The 24,808-nt window shown below is 43.6% G+C and overlaps 1 protein-coding gene across 3 annotated transcripts in view; it reads right to left on the bottom strand.

The window, feature by feature from the left end:
* Nucleotides 1–1,497: 1,497 nt before the first annotated feature.
* F10 (coagulation factor X) overlaps nucleotides 1,498–24,808 on the bottom strand; it is a 36,383-nt gene continuing 13,072 nt past the window's right edge. For all 3 annotated transcript variants that reach the window (XM_049867545.1, XM_049867546.1, XM_049867547.1), the window contains exons 4-9: nucleotides 20,545–20,569; nucleotides 15,832–15,945; nucleotides 12,784–12,915; nucleotides 5,946–6,190; nucleotides 3,789–3,906; nucleotides 1,498–2,148 (exon numbers count right to left, since the gene is read on the bottom strand). In XM_049867545.1, the coding sequence (XP_049723502.1) occupies nucleotides 1,574–2,148; nucleotides 3,789–3,906; nucleotides 5,946–6,190; nucleotides 12,784–12,915; nucleotides 15,832–15,945; nucleotides 20,545–20,569 (1,209 nt within the window). In that variant the 3' untranslated portion in view covers nucleotides 1,498–1,573. The remainder of the gene's footprint in view (nucleotides 2,149–3,788; nucleotides 3,907–5,945; nucleotides 6,191–12,783; nucleotides 12,916–15,831; nucleotides 15,946–20,544; nucleotides 20,570–24,808) is intronic.

Genomic DNA, 24,808 nt, shown 5'->3' with positions numbered 1-24,808 from the left:
AAACTAAAACCATTCCTGAAGCCAACTCTTCAGACAAAGATTGGACTGGACAATAAGAAATAAAGTGACACTGGTGAGGAGTGTGCTTCTTGGCTCACATAGATACAGGAGACTATGTGGACAGCTCCTGTCTGGAGGCGAGGTGAGAAAGCAGAGGGAGACAAGAGCTGGTTGAATGGACTTGGGAAATAAAGGGTGGAGAGGAGGAGCATGTTGTCACATTGTAGGAAGAAACTAACTTGAGCTGCAAACTTTCACTTAAAGCACAATAAAAAAAAAAAAAAAAAGAAATGACTCGATCACAGCTTTCAGCAGTGGAGTCACCTGGGAGAGCCTAGGAAATTTTGAAGTATAAAATTAGCCTGTCTAGGGGGCAGAATTACACACACACACACACACACACGCATTGCCATCGAGTTGATTCTGACTCGTTGCGACCCTATAAGGCAGAGTAGAACTGCCCTACAGGGTTTTCAAGGAGCGCCTGGTGGATTCAAACTGCTGACCTTTGGGTTAGCAGCTGTAGCTCTTAACCACTGTGCCACCAGGGTTTCCAAGGCAGAATTAACATTGCAAGTAAAAATTACCTCCTTTCTCCATTTCAGTACAGCAAGAAAAAAATTAGAATAAAGAATTTACCAGGTGGTACAAAAGGTTAAGTGCTCAGTCACTAACTGAAAAGCTGGTGGTTTGAATCCACCCGGAGGTGCCTCAGAAGAAGGGCCTGATGACCTGCTTCTGAAAGATCGCAGCCACTGAAAACCCTTCGGAGCACAGTTCTACTCTGACACGTGGGGTTCCTGTAAGTTGAGGTTGACTTGACAGCAGCTTTTAAAAAAAGTAATTGCAGATTGGAAAACCTATTCAAGGATTCAACCTATTCAAAATGGTAAGAGACTGGAGGAACCCCAGAGACTATGGCCTCTGGACACCCTACTAACACAGAACTGAAAACACTCCCGAAGCCCACTTTTCAGGCAAAGATTAAAACCCAAACCCACTGCCATCGAGTTGATTCTGATTCATAGGGACCCTGCAGGACAAAGTAGAACTGCCCCATAGAGTTTCCAAGGAGCACCTGGCGGATTCGAACTGCCAGCCTCTGGGTTAGCAGCTATAGCCCTTAACCACTACGCCACCAGGTTAGACAGGACTATAAAACAGACGATAACACACGTTCAGTCAAATATAGGAGACCAAACGGGCAACTCCTGCCCAAAAGCAAGATGAGGAAGCAGGAAGGGACAGGAAAACTGGACAAATGGACACAGGGACCCCGGGGTGGCTAGAGGGAGAGTGCTGTCACATTATGGGGATTGTAACCAATGTCACAAAACAGTACGTGTATAAATTTTTGAATGAGAAACTAACTTGAACTGTAAACTTTTGCCTAATGCACAATAAAATTAAACCAACAACCAAACCAGCCCCCATTTGGCTAACACACTGGAAAAAAGCAAAGCAAAACAAAACACCAGCCAGCTTCCACCAGGTCTTTTGAGCGGAATTACTTTAATGGAGAATGACCCGCGATGACTGCTAAGAACGGAGTCCACACACAAGGCCGCTGAGATCAAGCAGATGGGGCCTGCGCATGGACTCCAGCCTTGGTTTTCATACACCTATCGATCCACTTGAGGAAGGAGGTGACTTTGGTATAGACTCCGTATTTCCCCTTCCTTGCACATCCTTCTCCCCAGCTGACAATCCCAGTGACAAAATACGTGTCTTTGAATCGAGTGACGTGGGGGCCCCCGCTGTCTCCCTGACAGGCGTCTTCAGGTTTTGAGTCATAGCCTGCACAGAACATGTTTTGGGTGATTGTAAAGCTGCTTGACAGCTTGCATGTGTTTCGGTCCACATAGGGGACTTCCAGCATTTTGAGGATGGTGGACGCACGGCCCTTCTCGTGGGTACGCCCAAACCCACTGACAATCCCTGTTTTCTGAGTCATCAGTGTTGACTCAGCCCAGTCCTTCTCCGGTAGGCAAGCAGGAGCCACGTTCATCCGGAATGTGATGGGTGTCTTCAGTTTTATGACGGCAATGTCAAAGTCGTAGGTTTCTCTAACAAATTTGTTGTGCTTCAGTATAATTTCCACTTCATGTGCCATTTCATTGCCCTCTTCCTTTTCAGTGTTCCGATCACCTGGGTATGATTAAGAACATAACGATATTTAGTTCAGTTTGTGACCTAGCAGCCCTGGGTGGTGTTCAGGATTAACACGCTTGGCTGCTAACTAAAAGGTTGATGGTGGTTTGAGTCCACCCAGAGATGTCTCAGGAGAAATCCCTGGGGACCTACATCCGGAAAATCAGCCGCTGAAAACCCTAAGGAGCGCAGTTCGAGTCTGACACATATGGGATCACCATGAGCCAGAAGAAATTTGACAGAAAAAAAAAAAACATTTTTTAATTTGAATTTTGGTTACTTTTTTTTCTTTTTAAAAAATTTTATTGTGGTAAAATATGTAAAATTTGCCACTTAAACCATTTTTAAGTCTACAATTCAGTGACATTAATTACATTCTCCATCTTGTACAACCATCACTTGATAAACTTGGTTACTTTTTAAATAAGTTAAAAATTTCTTTTTCTGATTAAAAAGTGGTATATAGTCGCTTCAGAAAATTTGAAAAATAGAGAAAGCATAAAGAAGCAAATAAAAATGACCTTTAATTTTACCATCCAGGAGCATACATTATTAACATTTTTGTATATATATTTAGTACTTAGATACTTTCAATTCATTCTTTCAATAAATACTTTCTGAAAATGTATTGTGTGCCAGGCATGGTGCTAGGTGTTGGGGAATTAAAACCTCTATGGCCCCTGCCCTCAAAGGTCTTATATTCCAGACCTGCACAGGCTAGTAAGGTAGGCACCAGGCACGTGGCAGATCAGCACTCAAAATGTGGCTAGCCTGAACAGAGATATGCTGAGTGTAAAGTTTCAAAACTTTAATATGAACAAAAAAAATGCAAAATACCTCATTTATACTTAAAAATTTGATTACACATAGAAATGGTAATATTTTGGATATATCTGGTTAAATAAGATAAATTAATTTCACCTTTTTTTAATGCTATTTTAATATGGCTACTAGAAAATTTAAAATTACATTGTGGCTTCCACTACATTTTTTATTGAACAGCATTGCTCTGGAATCTGGTAGAAAACGACATAATGAAATAATCCCACAAATAAATACAAGTGGCAGAGGTACTCGGTACACAGAGAGGGATTTAACCCAGTCGGGGAGTCTGGGAGGTGTCCCCGAGGAAAGGACAACTGAGAGAACGTTCTCAGGTCTCCTGCTGCCTGGAGACCTGAGAACCAGCAAGAAAAGTTCCGCACAGGGAGAGGGGCGTGGGCTAGCTCAGGGAAACCTGCCTTCTCCTCATCCTTGTCTTCCTTCTCTTCCTCCCTTCCATGAGCCCCTACCAGGATTTTGGTATTTTAGCATTGCCAACATATTTTGTAAGTTCTGTTATTGTCTTTAGGTGCTGTGGAGTAGATTTCGACTTAGAGCGACCCCATGTGACAGTAGAATTGCTCCACGGGTTTTTCTAGGTTGTGATCTTTATGGGAGCAGGTTGTCAGGGCTTTATCCTGCACAGTCACTGTGTGGGTTCTAACCACCAACCTTTTGGTTAGCAGCCAGGCTCTTAACTTTTGCGCCACCGGGGCTCCTTACTTATAACTTCTGGTGGGCTCTAAAAATAAAGTGACAAAGTGGTTACCCCTCTCCATGGTACCTAAAGAGAGTGCTGAGGGGCAGGCACTTACCTACTCTCACCTTGAACCGCTTGGCTTGGTGGAGACAGTGAGCCGCAGTGAGGATGTAGTACTCGTTCAGAATGGTGCCTCCACAAAACCCTTCGTTTTCCTCGTTTACAAGTAAAGCCTACAACGGGAAAGTTGGTGACTCCAGGCTTGTATTTGCAAAGCCAAGTGAAAGCTGTGGAAAGTTTTAGCCTGCCAAAGCAGACCAGGTTATGTTTGACTTTCTGAGAAGAGGAATTTAAAAGAGAGCCTTATATCCAAAGTCCTTGTCTTGTGAATGCCCCACTGTCTCCTCAACCCAAGCCTTCCTTTCCCTTTCTCCTGCCTCACGCTGGTCTCACTTCCCACCTGGATTGGAGCTTCCCCCATGCCTATCAGCTGGTCTGCCAACAGTGAGATTTAACTTCCCTTCCATCTTGCCCTTTGTTGTCCTTTTCCCCTATTTGAGAGCATGTGGTATCTTCCTCTTGCCTCTGAATTCAAACCTCGACTCTTTATATTGGAATACTAGACCAACTCGTTCCACTTTGTCCACCTAGCTAATTCTTCCCTTGTTACTCCCCAACACAGCTCCAGCCAGCAGACTTTTTCCTGATCTTGCAACCACCTTCCCTTTCCTTTATCCCATCGGCTGCTCCCACCTGCACTGTCTTGGCAATCCAACTGCTACACTTCCTTCAAGAACCAGTCATGATTTACCTCATGGAACCTTCCCCAACTCCAATCCCCAACGCACTCTTTGAATCTATAGCATAGGGTTTAGGTGGCTTCATCACACTGCCTTGTCTTTGCTTTGTGGACCAACTAATCGATGGACTTATTTATTTATTCAACAAGCATTTATTGAGGTCCTACTAAGTGCCAAGTGCTAGGTCATGTGAAGATGAAACAATGATATCAAGTTCAAAAGAATTTTTAAAGACCTTCACGACAAGAAGGAAGTAGTAGTTTTGGGGGTTAGTGAGGGGAAAGCCAATCTTTCTAAGAACTGGACATCAACTCTTCTTCCTAAAGATGGAAATAAGGCAATTTGCCAAGACTTGATCCCGGAAAATAAGAGTCCTAAATCACGATAGATCCAACGAGAATATTCTCTGATGAAAATCTCACCTCACGCCTTTGCTCACGCATTCCTTCTTCCTAGGGTGCCCCTTCCCATCATCTTCACCTCTGGAGCCCCATCAAAATCTTTTTTCAGAGCTCCAAATCCCAGTTGAGCTTCAATAATGCTTCCGTTGGTACTGCTTTAGTGATCCTCCCACACTAACTCGAATTGTGATTATTTGGGTAGGTCTTACCTCTCTTCCTAGATTTAAACTTCTGTATGTCAGAGAACCAGCTTAAACAATTTTTATATCCTATATACACTGCACCCTGTTCAGTACCTGACATATAGTAAGTCATACATACAACATACAATAAATATGTATTGAATGAATGATGAATACATTTTGAAATTTTCTTTCTTTGGGCTCTTTATAATTTAGAGAAATGGCTATGCTGCTTCTTTCTCTTCTGACCTTCACAGAACATAGAATAATCCTGGGCACACAAAACGTGGTCAATAAAAAACGTCTGATTGGAAACCAGCGGCACCGCGGGGTGGAGGGGTGAAGAGCTGAAACCCCGCCACTTCTCCTCCCCCTGCCCTGTCTCTCAACGCTCCTTCAACATCCAGAGCTTAAAGCCCCCAGAGGCCACCCTGGCGGGAAGAAAAGGGACACCCAGGTGTGCTGGAGGACGGGTCAGGCCAGCTCCTTCCGAGTGCACACCTGCTCCTTCCGAGTGCACACCTGGGCCTTCCGAGTGCACACCTGGGCCTTAGATTGCTGGTTCCCGGAGGCCTGGACTCTGGTGCCCCAACATTGTCCCCAGCCTGGCTCTACACCGTACTTGCTGTGAGTTGCTTTTGAGTGGCTTCTGGCTCATGGTGACCCCATGCGTGCAGAGTAGAACTGCTCCTTAGGGTTTTAAAGGCTGTGAACTTTCGGAAGCAGATTGCCAAGCCTGTTTTCTCAGGTGCGTCTGGATGGGTTCGAACCCCCAGTCGAGGGCTTAACCATTATGCCAGATACATGTTTTTTGTTGGGGACTGATGATGATTCAGGTAGAGCCTGACTTGGAGATGCTAAGTCACAGAGGAGACTCCACCATAGTTACCTGCCAGGGACACTCCCCCTCTTTGCAATCCCTCCCGCCCACTATCCGGACGAGGTCACTGGTATCCTGTTCAGGGAACTCCTGATTCAGGTTGAGCAGGTTGACAGGATTCTCTGTAGGGGCCAAGTCGTCAAGGCCATACTGCTTCTGGGTGGAGGTTTCTGCGGGGCTTCCACTGACGTTGTTGGCCTGGGCCAGCGACCTCTTATTGCGTCCCATGGTAAGTTTTCCACAGGGGAAAGGCTCTAAAAGAGAAAGAAGAGCCGTGGGACTTTAAGCAAAGTGAAAATCTCCCTAAAACACACAAGTCATTCCTATATAGTAGAACAAGCATTCAACTTCAATCTTTGAAGTTGTCAAGGATTTCATTTTACTTGGATCTACGATCAACAGCCATAGATGCAGAAGTCAGGAGATCAAAAGATGCATCACATTGGGCAAATCTGCTGCACGGGACCTCTTTAATGTGTTGAAAAGCAAAGATGTCACCTTGAAGACCAAGGTGCACCTGACCCAAGCCAGGGTATTTTCAATTGCATCATACACATGTGAAAGCTGGACAATGAATAAGGAAGACCAGAGAAGAGTTGATGCTTTTGAATTGTGTTGTTGGCGAAGAATATTGAATATACCATGGACTGCCAAAAGAACGAACAAATCTGTCTTAGAAGAAGTACAACCAGAATGTTCCTTAGAAGCAAGGATGGTGAGACTGTACCTTAACACTTTGGACATGTTGTCAGGAGGGATTGGTCCCTGGAGGAGGACATCCTGCTTGGTAAATACAGGGTCAGTGGAAAAAAAGGAAGACCTCAACGAGGTGGATTGACATAGTGGCTGCAACAATGGCCTCAAGCATAACAGGATAGCGCGGGACTGGGCGGTGTTTCGTTCTGTAGTACATAGGGTCCCTGTGAGTCAGAACCAACTCGATGGCTCCTAACGACAACAGAACAAGCATAGCTTTGGAATCAGAGAGGCCTTGGGAAGCAGTCCAGCGTTGCCACATTAACAGGAGTGTGACTTTGGGCATCCTACTTCATTGTTCTGAACCTCAGTTTCCTTATCTAAAAATAGGGGTGATAAAGAGTGAGGGCAAGCGTGTTCCACGTATGTGAGAACCTTCTGGGGTGAAGATAATGTTCCGTATCTTGATAGGGGTTGGGTTACACAGGTGAATGCAATTGTAAAACTCAGCAAATGTACACATCAGGCTTGTGCATTTCATTCTAGGTTAATTTTACCTCAAATGAAAACACAGTAAACAAATATTGACCTCTAGTTCATGGTAGGTGTATTGAAGTATTAACGGGAAGTACGCAAAACGGCTGCAAGTGACTTTGAAGTGTATAAAAGTATACAGTGGATCAATGGGCGTACTGAGGAACAAATAGAAGGCAGGTAAGGTGACAAAGCGAGTATACCAGAAGCGAGTATACCAGTCCAGCTGCCGTCAAGTTGGCTCCAGCTCATGGTGGCCCATGCGTGTCAGAACAGAACAGTGCTCCACAGAGTTTTCAATGGCTGTGACTTTCTGGAAGTAAACTGCCAGGTCTGTCTTCCGAGATGCCTCTGGGTGGACTCGAGCCTCTAACCTTTCTGTTAACAACCAACTGTATTAATTGTTTGCACCACCCAGGGACTTCAAAGTAAGATTGGTAAAATGTTAAAGACAGAATCCAGGTGGTGGGTAATAGGCGTTCACTGTAAAATTCTTTTGACTTTACTGTATGTTTGAAAAATTTCCTAATAAAGTGTTGGGGGGGGGTGGGGAAAGCGTTCCAGGCAGAAGCAACACCGGGTAAACAACTGGAGGCAAAAGACAGCAGTGTGACATAGGTTTGCATAGTAACTTCTAAAAAGTGTTGATGCGTGCTGTCCAGTCGATGCCGGTTTATGGTGCCCCCAAGTGTGCAGAATAGAAATGCTCCACAGGGTTTCCAAGGCTGTTACCTTTGCGAAGCAGATTGCCAGGCCTGTCTTCTGAGGCTCCTCTGGATAAGTTCGAATCCCAGCCTTTTGGCTAGTAGTTCAGTGCTTAACTGTTTGTGCCACCAGGATGTCCTTAAAGGCACCGAGCATGGGAGAGATACTCAGTAAATATTGGAAAGCTTTCTTCCTATATTATCACCAATTAGGGAAGAAACAAGGCAGAGAGAAGGGGCAGAACAGGGCAGGGGAAGGAGGGCAGGAAGGGGTGAGGCTGAGGAAGGGAGAAGTGTGGGCAAGGCCAGCAACGATGACAGGCAGTGGAAAACAGTCGATTTGGGAATAGATTTGAAGTGGCTTCTCTCGGTGTGTTTGTCTAAGGTCAGGTAAGCACAACTCGGTGTTGTATTTGTGTGTGCCCATGACCTGAAAGTAATTCCTTTCCTTTCAGTAAACTCTGGTGATTTTGTTAGCCTGCGATGAAGAGCTCTTGACTGTAGAGTTTGTTAGTTCTGTGGACATGGGAGCAAGTTAATGTTTGTAGTCGCGTAACTAACTCACCCACGATTTAGAACAGAGATTTTTGCACTAGGAATTTGTTCCAATTTTGTTTTCCAGCATCAGACTTTATTTTAAACTGATTTTATGATTACTCCTGGAATTTTAAATATTGCACGTGTATGTGAAGGAATGACCGTTTAATGTATTTTTAAACCAATTTTATCGATACAAATGTAAATCACATCGTCTTTTATTTGTTGAGAGATTCATGTAACATAATTGAAATAACACTTGAATGTTTTATTTGGAGGCATTTTAAAAAACTTTTTTTTTTTTTTATTATGTCTCTTTTCAAGGAGCGCTTGTGGTGCAGTGGTTAAGTGCTTGGCTAGTAACCAGAAGATTGGTGGTTCAAAACCACAAGCTGCTCTGAGGGATGAAGATGCAGCAATCTGGTTCCGTAAAGATCTGAGGCCTTGGAAACCCTGCGGAGGCAGTTCTACTCTGTCCTATAGGGCCGCTATGAGTTGGAATCGACTTGACGGAAATGGGTTTTGGTTTGTACCTTTTCAAAGAAAACATTTAAATGGTCCTGAAGGAACAATATTATGAGAGAAATGATAACAGAATTGCTTAGAAGCAATAAAGCCACTGAATAAAATAAAGGCTGTCAAGGAGGAAATTATGTTATGAACTGAAGTGGGCACTTCCTGAACGGTAACGTGCTCATGTATCACCTGGGGCTCTTTTAAAATGCAGGCACTGATTCAGTGGGTCGGGGTTGGAGCCTGAGCTCGGCTGCTAACCAAAAGGTTGGCAGGTCAAACCTATTCAGCAGCTCCATGGGAGAAAGACCTGACAATCTGCTCCCATAAAGACTTGTTGTTGTTGTTGTTGGGTGCCATCGAGTCGGCTCCGGCTCATAGAGACCCTATGCACAACAGAACGAAACACTGCCTGGTCCTGTACCATCCTTACAATCGTTGTTATGCTTGAGCCCATTGTTGCAGCCACTGTGTCAATCCACCTCCTTGACGGTCTTCCTCTTCTCCGCTGACCCTGTACTCTGCCAAGCATGATGTCCTTCTCCAGGGACTCATCCCTCCTGACAACATGTCCAAAGTATGTAAGACGCAGTTTCGCCATCCTTGCCTCTAATGAGCATTCTGGCCGCACTTCTTCCAAGACAGATTTGTTTGTTCTTTTGGCAGCCCATGGTATATTCGATATTTTCGCCAACGCCACAATTCAAAAGTGTCAACTCTTCTTCGGTCTTCCTTATTCACTGTCCAGCTTTCACATGCATATGATGTGATTGAAAATAACATGGCTTGGGCCAGGTGCACTTTAGTCTTCAGTGTGACATTTTTGTTCTTCGACACTTTGAAGAGGTCCTTTGCAGCAGATTTGCCCAATGCAATGCGTCTTTTGATTTCTTGACTGCAGCTTCCATGGCTGTTGATTGTGGATCCAAGTAAAATAAAATCCTTGATAACTTCAATCTTTTCTCCGTTTATGGCCTAGAAAACCCTATGGGGCAGCTGTACTCTGTCACACGGGGTGGCTATGAGTTGGAATTGACTTGATGGCACCCAACAACAACAACAAGCTCCTAGGTGATGCCAAAATGTTCGGTCGTGGGGGCACACTTTGAGTAGCTAGCTGGGATCACTTTGAGGATCAAGAACTAGATTCATTTAAGCAAAAAGGATTGACTTCTCAGAAATTCTTTGGCCTGCGCTGGCCCCTGCACCAGAGGAGGGCCTTGTCAGTTAGACAAGACAAATTTAGTAACTTATTATTATGTCTAAAAAAAAAAAAAAAGAAAACTCATCCACTTCTAGGGCCCTAGTCTCACAGTTGCTCAGTTATCTGGCTTGTTTTTTATCCTTTGTGAAGCTCTAGGTGAGATTTATTACGATCTGGCTTTTATCAAAGGAATGGAAAATAAATTTAATTCGCATTGGGGCAAAATAAATTGAAATCACTTATTGAGGGTCTTCTGGTTCTTGGTGTCCTGGTTCACTCCTGTCTCCCCACTCTTCCTGCACCCCAACACTTCCGTGTTTGCTGACCTCTGACTTGTTCATTCCACCTGGTTATCAAATGTGCACTGTTCCTCATCTACCTAACAGTGTGTCAGAGTGGAACTATGCTGGGTAAGGTTTTCAATGGGTGATTTTTTGGAAGTAGATTGCAAGGCCTTTCTTCTGAGGCACCTCTGGGTGGACTTGAACCACCAACCTTTTGGTTAGCAGCTGAGTACTTAGCCATTTGTACCACCCAGGGACTCCCTTTTAGCCACGATATGTCATAACTTCAAGACTCTCCTTCAGGCTTAGAATAGGCAAAAGTTTCTTAGGTAAGGACTCAAAAAAGCATGAAACAAATTAAAATTTATAAACTGCACTTAATCAAGAGTAAAAACTTATACTAACAGTAAGAAAATAAAAGGGCAAGCCTCAGACTGAAAGGCGTTATATACAATACACATATCTGACAAAGGGACTTGTATTCATAATATATAAAGAATTCTTACAACTCAATTATCAGAAGATAAGCAGCTTAATTTTTAAATATGGGCAAAAGATTTGAATGAACCCTTCATAAAAAAAATCTATAGCCAATAAGCACGTGAAAAGGTGCTCAACATCTTTGATCATCAAGGAAATGCAAATTAAAACTGCAATGAGATTGGAATGGCTAAAATTAAAAAGACTGATAATACTAAGTGTTGCCAAGGATGTGGGGCACCTAGAATGCTCATACAGTATAAAATGGTACAATAATTTTGGAAAATTGTTTGGCAGTTTCTAATAGAGTTAAATATATAAACCAGAAAAACCAAAACAAAACAAAAACCAAACCCATTGCCATCGAGTCAATTCCAACTTATTGTGACCCTACAGGACAGAATAGAACTGCCCTGTAGAGTCCCCAAGGAACTGCTGGTGGATTCAAACTGCCGACCTCTTGGCTAGCAGCCGAGCTCTTAACCACTGCACCACCAGGGCTCCATAGCTACCATATGACCCACCTGTTTTATTCCCAGGTGTTTACCCAAGAGAAATAAAGATGTATGTCCACACAAACACTTGTGCACAAATGTTCAAAACAGCTTTATTTGTATTAAACTGGAAATAACCTAAATATCCATCAACAGGTGAATGGATAAACAAAAGAATATTTAAGGTGTATAAACAAAAAAAATAACTACTCTTCAGCAATAAAAAGAAACAAATTACTGATACACACAACAACATGGATAAAACCCAAAATAATTATGTTAAGTAAAAGAAGCCAGGCAGAAAATATTACGTATGGTATGATTCCATTCATATGGAATTCCATAAAATGAGGCCGGAGGTGCAGTGAGGGATGGACTGCAACGGCATAGGAAACTTTCAGAGGTAATGTCAATGTTGTGTATCTTGATAATGGTGGCGGGTGAGTGGGTGATTATAGCCACCAAAACTCATTGGATTGTATACTTTAAATGAGTGCCATTTATTGTACATAAATGACAGCTCAATAACCTTGTTAAAAAAAAAAATTATGTTCTCCACTGTTCCACAGGAGAATAGGACATTTTAGTTGCCCGTTGCATTGGAAGAAGCCCTCGTGGTGCAGTGGCTAAGAGCTCAGCTACTAACCAAAATGTCAGCAGTTAGAACCCACTGGCTGCTCCTTGGAAACACTATGGAGTAGTTCTACTCTGTCCTGTAGGGTTGCTGTGAGTCAGAATCGACTCGACAGCAACGGGTTTGGCTTGGTTTTGAGTTTTGCATTGGAAAGTCATCATTTATTAATTATGTTGAGTTTACTGTATGCCAGGCAAGATGCAACATGCTCTACATAAATCGTTTCCTAACTCACCCAAGAAGTTAGGTAATATCATGATTCTCATTTTTCAGATGGGCCTCCCTGGGTAGTGCAAATGGTTAAGTTGAAAGGTTGACAGGTTAGCTGAACGGTTGGCAGTTCCTTCTCACCCAGAGGCACTTCAGAAGACAGGCCTGGCAATCTGCTTCCAAAACGTCACAGCCTTGGAAACCCTGTGACATAGTTCTACTCTGCGCACATGGGGTTGTCCTGAGTTGAAATCAGTTCAACGGCAACTAACAACACGACATTTTTCAGATAAGGAAACTGAGGTTAAATAATTCACTTGGTCCACAGAGCTAATGGATCTGTCTATTTCCAAATCTTTCAGTCTTCATATCTGAACACTACTATCTGAGTCCAAAGCTCCAGGTGCTGTCATTCCCCTGGTCCCTACATCACCCGCTAAGGCCCTTCCAGAACGCTCAGGATCAAACTGGCCCACCGAGCACCAGCGTTTGCTTCCCTGAGTCTGGCCCCGCGTAGCCCCACTGCGGTGCCGCCCCTCTAATGCTTTAAGTCCTACCTGTGGAGATGCAGGACTTGCCGTTGTCTCCCAGGGTGTACCCAGCGGCACAGGAACACACCACTGAGTTCCGCTCTTCGTTGCAGAACTGGTCACAGTCCCCATTGTCCAGGCTGCAGAGTTCACGTATAGCTGCATGAGAGAGACGCGTGTTGACCCGGAGAACGTGATGAGGGAAACAGGCCGAGGCTGGCTGGGGGCACGGGCCTGGCCGGACCCAAGGACCACACGGAAGGACTCTCCACGGGGAATTCACACCTCCAGACCCTGCTGTGTGCTTTGAATTAGCCAATACTCCCTAAGCCCATGAAATAGAGTGTCCTCCCTCCTCAGACCCTATTAAAGGCCGAGCCCAAGTCCGTTCCCACTCTCTCTGGTTCTCCCCTTCTTCGGCACCCATGCGAACACTGTGTGTTCCCTTCTAGGATCTGTGAGTAAAAAACTGTCATTTCCTTGTTTTGGCTGTTGAATGTTAGAGTGTGGCTTTGTATCCAAGGGAAGCCCCACTTAGAATCTACACAGGTGGTCTCTCTCCTGTCCCCCTGGGCGGCTGTGTGCTTCCTCCTACATTGGACTCCCATTTACCTGCTCATATTTCTCTAACATCATCAACACACCTGCCCTGAAGAGGGGTAAGCTCTTTGGAAACAATGTGTTCAAGCAGAGGCTGGGTGCAATGACCATCTTGGTCCCTTCCAACCCTAAGGTCAGTTGATTCTCTTTGGAATAAAGGCACTCAGTAAACATGTGGTGTGATATGCCTTTGGCCTGGCAAGTGGGGTGGGGGGAGGAGACTATAAACCAAAAAATCCATGGCTGTCAAGTGGATTTCCACTCATGGCGCCCCCATGTGTTTCAAGGTAGAACTGTGCTCCATAGGTTCTTTAATGGCTATAATCTTACAGAAGTAGATTGCCAGGCCTTTCTTCCACAGCACTGCTGGATAGATTCAAGCTGCCAACCTTTTGGTGAGCAGCCAAGCGCAAACCATTTCAGCTACCCAGGGACCTGGCACTAACCTCTAAATCTTCTGCTTTGTTCGTGGTTTGGTTCAGGGCTATGGATTAAGGCTGTGCCATGAAAACTCTGCTTTGAGTATACAGCCTGGCAAATCTTATTTGTTCACAGGCCTTAGTCCCTAATATATAAGGTTGGTTTACCTCAGGAAACTCTTCTTCAGAAAAGTTGATTTCCTCAGTCAAATCCCATAGGCTACTGTGGCAAGTGGAATTAAGACAAGCCCAAAGGCGCACAGCACCAAGGGTGGCCTTATTTGTTCTTCGCTGAGGGTCACAAAGTTGGATGGTAGAAAATCATACTTTGGCCCTGCAGTTAGGTGGAGTTTCCTCGAAGTCCAACTCCTCCTTTATTTACTCATCTTGCCAACAAAAAACAATTACTGAGCACCCACCATGTGCCAGATACTGCACTGGGCGTCGATGAGCAAGACCAGGCCCTTCCTTCCTCCCCTGTCTTAAGGTGCTTCAGGAGCACACCAAGAAACACGGCAGAGAGCACACTGGCCAGAAGGAAGGGTGACGCATTGAGGCCTTTGAACGTGTATCATGGAGACCGAGAACTGGGCTCCAGTCCTGACAGGAGGGAAGGGCAGGCAGTGAGGTGGCTTGGAACCTGCGTTGTGGAGTCAGGCTGACCCAAGTTCAGAAGCCAGCCCTTCCCTCGCCACTGATTTAAAGTCACTTTTGTTGTTTGCAAAATGGTGGAGATAAAACCTCTCCATACAGTTGGAAGAAGAGGTATGTAAAGCTCTTAGCACCGTGCCTTGACATGGTGCTGTGGTTCCCTCAGCAAATGCTAGGTTTCCAGGGATCTGAATGGTCCCCAAGACCGGGGTTGACTGCCTCTTCCAGCAGTTTAGCAGCATGAAAAAGAAGGAGGGCAGACTCATCCAAGCTGTCTCCAATGTACGTCAGATATTAAACTTCAAACTCACACTAATGATGCAAGCCTCTGGAGATTTACTTTCCATTCCTCCACTTGGGTTTGGATTAAAAAATAATTACAGTGCAAGATCAATTTTACAAAACATTCATAATGGCCTGGGAACCTGTTTGACATTGTTTCATAAATTAGCCAAATGGTGTGCAGGAGAAGTGGCTTTGGACTTTTAATGGAGTGATATATAATTGATGCTCCCATTAGGAAAAATTCAGTTTAAGAATATGTTCTAAAGACGATAAAATGAAGTAACTTGAAAGAAATGCAAATCTTTCTCCTTAGAGAAAACGGGTCTAATACAACCTAATTTTTATGCAAAACTTAATCACCACAATTAGAGAAAAATCTTAGTGATTTTTTTCATGCGGAATTAATTAGATGAGTCAAATTTTTATAAGTGGATAATCCTCGCTATTCAACGCTGATGTTTTTATTGACAAAGGTAATTAAAAGAAGGTGATTTAGAATCATTACACATGATCACGAGGAATATGACTAACAAAGCAACGAGGAGTACATTTTACTCAAAGAAAAAGACAGTCAGTTCTTGTTTATCTATTAGTGGGTCATATGCTTCAAGAATATCCAGCAGTCTCTTTCAGAGGAACACAGGGGTGCATGCCTCTCTCATTGCACCTCAAAACGAATGATTGGGAGGACTTATTTTTTGGCTTTTTAAAAAACTTTTTTGCTATGGAAACCCTCGTGGCATCGTGGTTAAATGCCACGGCTTCTAACCAAAAGGTCACCAGTTCGAATCCACTGGGTGCTCCTTGGAAACTGTATGGGGGCAGTTCTACTCTGTCCTATAGGGTCACTACGAGTTGGAATTGACTCGTCGGCAATGAGTTTATTGCTATAATGGCACAGTATCCTGGAGAATAAACTTGACTTTACAAATGAGAAATAACGTAAGATTGTTCCATTACACACTTTAGCTTCTTCCCTCTTTCCCACTTTTTACTCTTTGCGCAATTCCCCTCTTAAGGGCAGTTCTACTCTGCCCTATAGGGTCACTATGAGTTGCAATCAACTTGACGGCAGTGGGTTTGGTTTTTGGTTTAAGGTGCAGTAAGAGGTGGAACTTACTTAATTCACAGTTTTTGCCTTCGAACCCTTCCAAGCAGGTGCAGGTGTACTCCCCGAGGCCATCTTGACACTTGCCCTGATTCTGACAAGGATTGCTTTCACACTGATCGCCATCTGCAAAGACAGGATTTGGAAACCAAAGTTTGCAGACAATTTCCATCCTACTGGAAATGACTTGGCTGTGTTGATCTTGGCACACACTTTGCAGATAATTTCCATGACTTGTAATTTCTCCCTGTAAATAATTTCTCATATCTGGATTTCACATTTACCACCACCTTTTGTGGCTCTGTGTACGTGATGCACTGCACTTGGGTCTTTGGCCATGTTCTGCTTATTTAACTTTTTCATGTACACTGGTATATATAACTACCACTCACATTTTCCACCTCTGGGGTTATAGGTATGCTTTGTAACATTTTTAATATGTGCTGGTGGAGGGGCAGGGACTTCTGTAACTGTGTGAACCGTGTATCGCTGGTGCCACGACGTTGTGCTGAGTTTATTGCAGGAGGTGCTGTTGCTGGGGGGAGTGACTGTGAGTGACTGTGTCTCTTTTTCCTTCTGTACAGCGAGATACAGCGAGATACAGGAGGAAAAAGAGACACAGTCACTCACAGTCACTCCCCCCAGCAACAGCACCTCCTGCAATAAACTCAGCACAACATCGTGGCACCAGCGAGATAAGCCTGTAAGTACATTTACTGTTTCCTTCATGTTACTGGGAGGGTGCGGTTTTCAGCATTAGGTAATATTCAAGGGCGTGAGTTATTTTCAGCCAAATTACGCTGTAAACACGCATCCTTGATGCACTTCATGCACACAGGTAGGAATAGGCACCAAATACATTTTCTGGCCGTTTGGAATTCTGAACAGTGAGATAAGCCTCATAAGGGTATTTACAGTTTTCTTTGTGTTATTGGGTTGTGGTGGTTTTCGGGATTAGGTAATATTCGTGTGAAAACTTATTTTTGGGAGAATAGAGGGTAAGCACACGCTGTAGTGCCCTTAACGTACGGCATGTATGTTTTGTGCCATGGTCAAGGACCCGTCTTGGTCAAGGACCTGTCTCGGTCAAGGACCCCTCGTCTTGGTCAAGGACCCATCTCGGTCAAGGACCCCTCGTCTTGGTCAAGGACCCATCTCGGTCAAGGACCCCTCGTCTTGGTCAAGGACCCGTCTTGGTCAAGGACCCCGCGTCTTGGTCAAGGACCAGCCTTGGTCAAGGATCCGTCTTGGCCAAGGACCCGTCTCCTGGATTCTGAGCTGTAAGCACCTGTTTCGCGGCAAGAGGTAATTTATTGCAGTGGTGATGTTTCCACGATAGCACTTCCTTGTTGGGCTTCAGTTTTATAGGAGGCTGGAATTACGCAGGGTCTCCCCTGTGTGTGCTCGTATTGTTTGGAGGTATGGCATCTGTATTATCCTGTTGCAATGGCTCAGGTTGTGTGCAGGGTGCCTTTACGTGTTTCCCCATGTAAAAACGGCATGGCAGGGGCCTCCAACCTCTTCTAACTTCAGACCAGCTAGCCCTAGCTCTCTCCCACCCCTGTCTCCCATGGGCTAGGTCAATGGGTACCACCCGTGGCTCAGGAGCTCACACAACTCCCTGCACTTCTGACCAGCCAGCCCTTTCTCTCTCTCTCTCATCCCCCATGGGCTACGTCCTGTACTTCCTGTACTTTCACTCACTGAGTGGACCCAGGTGGTCACCGAGGTGAGTGTACCAGGCTGTCTACTCGCTGGCTCCCTTTAACTTCCAGACCTGGAAGGAGGTTCTGATTCTGATGGGCACTGACCTCTCCTGCCTCAATGCACCCAAAGCATTGAAATTTGTTTGCTTGAAATTCAAAAAGCAAAACAGCCATTTTTTTTTTTTTTCTGCAGGTCCTTCCTTCAAATGCAAACCTTCTGTCCTCTCAGCGTTCTAGGTGGGTCTGCACGTCTTTTCAAATGCAAACTTCCTGACTCTGAAAGGTTAGGGTGGGGCTCAGGTAAGAACAGGGCTACTGCATTGAAATGAATAGCCTGTGTTTCTTTCAGGCAAACCCTCGTTCCCCTTTTAGCATATCCAATCAAGTATTGGCTGAAGGCAGAGTTACAAGCTCTCTGTAACCTATAATACCCAATATTCATTTCTATCATACATTTAGGTCTGTTTTACAACACTAAACCCCTTTGCCGTCAAGTTGATTCCAACTCACAGTAACCCTATGGGACAGAGTAGAACTGCCCAATAGAGTTTCCAAGGAGTGCCTGGTGGATTTGAACTGCCGACCTTTTAGTTAGCATCCGCAGCACTTAACCACTACACCACCAGGGTTTCCTTTATAACACTAGGTAAGGGAAACATTCAATATCGATAGTACATTCAGGTAAACACATAACCCTTTTAAAAACGTTCCAGTTTCATCTTCTCTACCCCTTGACTATCTTCCCATTCACACGCATATGGCCTTGGGCCTCTGGATGGGTGGAACCAGAAGACCTTGGCCCCCTATCAATCATCCCGTTTAACCAGCCTGGCCTTGCCCCGGTCACTCCAGATGTGGCTTTTCTCTCCTCAGCTGTAGCACAACGTCTTCACTTTCCTTTCAGCCATTACAGATAATAACCCAAGTAACCACCTAAGAGTCAAGTTTCACCTCCCACATCCCTTATTCTTTATCTTACTAAGTCCCATTCTTCCATGAGTCTAGAGCCATTGCAACAATCCCCGCTTCTGACACCAGCTGTAACAATGGTGTGGCAGAAGCATCCGGCCTCCTCTAACTTCACAAGGGGGAAGGAAAATCAAGATCAGCAGCCCAAGGCTCAGTCTTATGAGGCAGAGGTCAGATAAACCTCCTCTCACCAGCCTTTTTTTTTTTTTTTATACCAATTCTGATACCATCTGTCCCTTCCACAGTGCACTCTACTTCTCTGCTGAGTTTGACAACTTGTTACAATGGCCACACAGAACTCACACTCAATACTCATTATTATGGTGGCACAGTGGTTAAGAGCTCGGCTGTTAAACAAAAGGTTGGCAGTTCAAATCCACCAGCTGCTCCTTGGAAACCCTATGGGGCAGTTCTACTCTGTCCTATATGGTCACTATGAATTGGAACTGATTTCACAACAATGGGTATAGGGAAGTAATAGGTTACAATTCAGGTTCAGGAACACTCAGGATACAGTTTTTTAGTTAGGACAGCCTCTTCTCAGCTGTGCTCACAGGCAGGTCTCTCCCTGACTCTTAGCCCCTCAGCCCCTTGGCCTGGCCTCTGTCCTTCTTGGGCAAGTATTACAAGGCTCTTTTACCTCTGCTGATAAGTGCCCAGAGGCACCCTGCTCCGCTAGTGAGCCCGAAGGCACTGAGCTCTAGCTCCGACAAGTGCCTGGAGGCACCGTACTCCAGCAGCAAGCCTTCTGCCTGAAGACACTCAGCTTTCTCACTTTGTGGGCCAGGAAGCCCACCTTGCAGTCTCCTGCTGGTCTCCTGCCAGTCTCCTGGTTCTGCTGCCACCGTTTCTCTGCCGCTGCTCCTTGCCGTCTCCAGTGTTACAGCTCTCCCTTTCTTTCTTTCATATTACAGCTCCTGCTCTCTCTCTCTCAGTGTTTCCCTTTAAGCCTAGTGAGATGGTAAAACTGACCAATCCCCTTGTTAGGGTTCCATACACCTTATTTTCATAGTCCTTCCCAGTCATTTGGTGGGAGTTATTAAGACTGTGGCTAGAAGGGCCACATTAAGTAATTCACTGCACACCACCCCATGTTTTCAAAAGTACCACTCAACAACAAAAAATTGATTAAAAAAAAATTTTTTCCCCTGCCTCATTCCACTTATCTTACCTCTGGAGTTCACTGGTATATATGTCTACCACAAAATGTTAATAAAAAACCAAATTATATAACAAAAGATTACCAACACTCAGTGATTCAACAAGCATTCCATTAGTGAAAAAAAAAATTATATCAACAAAAAATTACAAACATAATTCTTTCATGAGGGGGTTTAACTAGATAATTGATTGAGTTTCCCAATTTTTGCTGAGAGGTTTTAAAGTGTAGCTTCAACCCAAGTGAGGAGCTATAAGCTAGTGACCACATGGGAAATGCTGGCAGAACCAACCCTGACACTTGTTTCTCAGCTGGGCTTTGAAAACAGAGAATGTTGGGCTTTTTCTTTCCAAATAATTTGAGGGTAAAATGAGAACAAAATGACTAACGTCTAGTAATAACACAGGACAACATATTTCTTGGTGTGATCATACAATCTAATGTAGAGATAGGTCAGATTATCATTTTGAGAAATTCAAATAATGCTCCAGAATGAAAACTGTTGTCAAAATTAATGATGATGTCAGATACTAGAATTATTAAATAAGGTGTTTACCTTGTTAGGTGACTCAATATTTCAGACTCTATTTTTTGTTTCTACCTAATACATTCGGATTTAAAAAATGATCATGGAATTTGATATACTCAAATGAGAACAAACTGACTTAAATCTGTACCTATTTAAGTAAACATCAAAACTAGAATTATATGACTCCTTTACAACAACCATTATGGAAACACCCAAAAGGGGAAACTTTTAAAGGAGTAAGATTTTAACAGAAGCAGAAAGGAAATTCAAGAGTTATTTTCAAAATTCAAATACATCCTCCCCCAATTTAATATGTTCATGAACCCTTCTCAGTTAAGGTTAAAATAGAAAATGTATCTTACCTTTGTATCTGTTCCAGAATTCATTCTAAAAGGGAAAATAGATTTAAACACACATCAGGGAAAACACAGACGTTTGACACCAATAAAAATTAAAACACAGTAACTGGGCCTGAGTAGATATTCTCCCAAACCAAATTAAGGGTTTAGAATGAATTGTTCCATAATTACTAAACATGAAAGGAAAATCTATTCAGATCTGCTTCTGCACAGTCGTGGCTTCAGGCATCTTAAATGCACCATTTTTGTTGAATACTGAAAATTTATTTTCAAGTTAATCACCAAGAAATGGATTGTACCAAAAAGGGTTTGCTCTCTTTGCTACCTTCAAGCTGATCAGTAAATGGTTTTTAGTTAAGATGCCTGGGTCAAAGGTTCAATGATGGATCAGAGGCTTGGGGAATAATCACTATGTTAGTTGAAAATTTTACTTGGCGATCAGTTGAAAACAACCAGAGCACCAAGAGGCTGCATTATGCAAATACTTTTAATAGTCTAAATATATATTTTTTCTTACTCTTTAAATGCTATTGAAAGATTATCACACAGTAAAGTTGACATTTTACAGTTCAATGAATAGATTCATGTAACAATTACTACAATGGGGATACAGAACAGCCCTGGCAACACCTGGCAGTTTCCACTGTAATTCCAGGCAGCGTTGACCTGCTCTCCTTGATAGTAATGTCTTTTAAAGACTGTCATGTAAACAAATAATACGCTAGGTAACCTTTACAGACTAACTGCTTTCATTCAGCATGTTGTTGTTGTTGGGTTGCTGGGGAGTTCTGTCAACTGCCCCTTTAACTGTAATAAATTCATTTATATACTGGCTGGGGTGCTCCCTGAAGAAGGTGTGGGGAGAGGAAAAAAGACAGAAAAGAGAGAGGGAGAGAATATAAGCCACGAAGACAGTTCCCTCTGCGGAGCTAGTATATGCATTTGGGATCAGGAATAAATCTAAGATGTTATTGCCCTTGTTAGGTGCCCTCGAGTCTGTTCCGACTCATAGTGACCCTATGCACAACAGAACGAAACACTGCCTGGTTCTGAGCCATCCTTACAATCGTTGCTATGCTTGAGCTCATTGTTACAGCCACTGTGTCAATCCACCTCGTTGAGGGTCTTCCTCTTTTACGCTGACCCTGTACTCTGCCAAGCATGATGTGCTTCTCCAGGGGCTGATCCCTTCTGACAACATGTCCAAAGTATGTAAGACGCAGTTTCACCATCCTTGCCTCTAAGGAGCATTCTGGCTGTACTTCGAAGACAGATTCGTTCGTTCTTTTGGCAGTCCATGGTATAGTCAATATTCTTTGCCAACACCACAATTCAAAAGCGTCAATTCTTCTCCAGTCTTCCTTATTCATTGTCCAGCTTTTACACACATATGATGAGATTGAAAATACCATGGCGTGGGTCAGGAGCACCTTAGTCTTCAGGGTGACATCTTTGCTCTTCAACACTTCGAAGAGGTCCTTTGCAGCAGATTTACCCAATGCTATGCGTCTTTTGATTTCTTGACTGCTGCTTCCATGCCTGTTGATTGTGGATCCAAGTAAAATGAGATCCTTGACAGCTTCAATCTTCTCTCCGTCCATCATGATGTTGCTCATTGGTCCAGTTGTGAGGATTTTTGTTTTCTTTATGTTGAGGTGCAATCCATAGTGAAGGCTGTGGTCTTTGATCTTCATTAGTAAGTGCTTCAAGTCCTCTTCACTTTCAGCAAGCAAGGTTGTGTCATCTGCATAATGCAGGTTGTTAATGAATCTTCCTCCAATCCTGATGCCCCGTTCTTCTTCATATAGTCCAGCTTCTCATATTATTTGCTCAGCATACAGATTGAATAGGTATGGTGAAAGGACACAACCCTGATGCACACCTTTCCTGACTTTAAACCAGTCAGTATCCCCTTGTTCTGTCCGAACAACTGCCTCTTGATCTAGGCAAAGGTTCCTCATGAGCACAATTAAGTGTTCTGCAATTCCCATTCTTCACAATGTTATCCATAGTTTGTTGTGATCCACACAGTCAAATGCCTTTGCACAGTCAATAAAACACAGGTAAACATCCTTCTGGTATTCTTTGTTTTCAGCCAGGATCCATCTGACATCAGCAGTGTTATCCCTGGTTCCACGTCCTCTTCTGAAACCAGTCTGAATTTCTGACAATTCCCTGTCGATATACTGCTGCAGCTGTTTTTGAATGATCTTCAGCAAAATTTTGCTTCTGTGTGATATTAATGATATTGTCCTATAATTCCCACATTCAGTTGGATCATCTTTCTTGGGAATAGGCATAAATATGGATCTCTTCCAGTCAGTTGGCCAGGAAGCTGTCTTCCATATTTCTTGGCATAGATGAGTGAGCACCTCCAGTGCTGCATCTGTTTGTTGAAACATCTCAATTGATATTCCATCAATTCCTGGAGCCTTGTTTTTTGCCAGTGCCTTCAGAGCAGCTTGGACTTCTTCCTTCAGTACCATCAGTTCCTGATCATATGCCACCTCTTGAAGTGGTTGAATATTGGCTAATTCTTTTTGGTATAATGACTCTGTGTATTCCTTCCATCTTCTTTTGATGTTTCCTGCGTCATTTAATATTTTCCCCATGGAATCCTTCACTATTGCAACTCGAGGCTTGAATTTTTTCTTCAGTTCTTTCAGCTTGAGAAACACCAAGCGTGTTCTTCCCTTTTGGTTTTCCATCTCCAGCTCTTTGTACATGTTATTATAATACTTTACTTTGTCTTCTCGAGACGCCCTTTGAAATCTCCTGTTCAGTTCTTTTACTTCATCAATTCTTCCTTTTGTTTTAGCTGCTCGATGTTCAAGAGCAAGTTTCAGAGTCTCCTTCGACATCCATCTTGGTCTTTTCTTTCTTTCCTGTCTTTTCAATGACCTCTTGCTTTCTTCATGGATGATGTCCTTGATGTCATTCCACAACTCGTCTGGTCTGCGGTCACTAGTGTTCAATGCGTCCAATCTATTCTTCAGATGGTCTCTAAATTCAGGTGGGATACACTCAAGGTCATATTTTGGCTCTCGTGGACTTGCTCTGATTTTCTTCAGTTTCAGCTTGAACTTGCATATGGGCAACTGATGGTCTGTTCACAGTCAGCCCCTGGCCTTGTTCTGACTGATGACATTGAGCTTTTCCATCATCTCTTTCCACAGATGTAGTCAATTTGATTTCTGTGTGTTCCATCTGGTGAGGTCCATGTGTATAATCGCCGTTTATGTTGGTGAAAGAAGGTATTTGCAATGAAGAAGTTGTTGGTCTTGCAAAATTCTATCATTCGATCTCCGGCATTTTTTCTGTCACCAAGGCCATATTTTCCAATGACTGATCCTTCTTCTTTGTTTCCAACTTCCGCATTCCAATCGCCAATAATTATCAATGCATCTTGATTGCATGTTCGATCAATTTCAGACTGTAGCAGCTGATAAAAATCTTCTATTTCTTCATCTTTGGGCCTAGCGGTTGGTGCGTATATTTGAATAATAGTCATATTAACTGGTCTTCCTTGTAGGCATATGGGTATTATCCTATCACTGACAGCACTGAAATGTTCTTTTTGATGATGAATGCAACACCATTCCTCTTCGAGTTGTCATTCCGAGCATAGTAGACTATATGATTGTCCGATTCAAAATGGCCAATACCAGTCCATTTCAGCTCACTAATGCCTAGGATATCGATGTTTATGCATTCTTTTTCATTTTTGACGATTTCCAATTTTCCTAGATTCATACTTTGTACATTCCAGGTTCCGATTATTAATGGATTTTTGCAGCTGTTTCTTCTCATTTTGAGTCATGCCACATCAGCAAATGAAGGTCCCAAAAGCTTTACTCCGTCCACATCATTAAGGTCGACTCTACTTTGAGGAGGCAGCTCTTCCCCAGTCATCTTTTGAGTGCCTTCCAACCTGGGGGGCTCATCTTCTAGCACTGTATCAGACAATGTTCCGCTGCTGTTCATAAGGTTTTCACTGGCTAATACTTTTCAGAAGTAGAGTGCCGGGTCCTTATTCCTAGTCTGTCTTTGTCTGGAAGCTCCGCTGAAACCTGGCCTCCGTGAGTGACCCTGCTGGTATCTGAATACCATTGGCATAGCTTCCAGCATCACAGCAACAGGTAAGCCCCCACAGTGTGACAAACTGACAGACACGTGGGGGTTCATTCAGCATAATGCCTTTGAAATTCACTCAAGTTATTGGCGTATCAATGTCCGTTCCTTCTTGTTGATAAATAAGATCCATTGT

The sequence above is a fragment of the Elephas maximus genome, chromosome 23 (assembly GCF_024166365.1).
Source record: "Elephas maximus indicus isolate mEleMax1 chromosome 23, mEleMax1 primary haplotype, whole genome shotgun sequence".
Taxonomy (NCBI): Eukaryota; Metazoa; Chordata; class Mammalia; order Proboscidea; family Elephantidae; genus Elephas; species Elephas maximus.
Note: the sequence above shows the minus strand (reverse complement) of the source record. Positions and strands in the feature narration are given on the sequence as shown.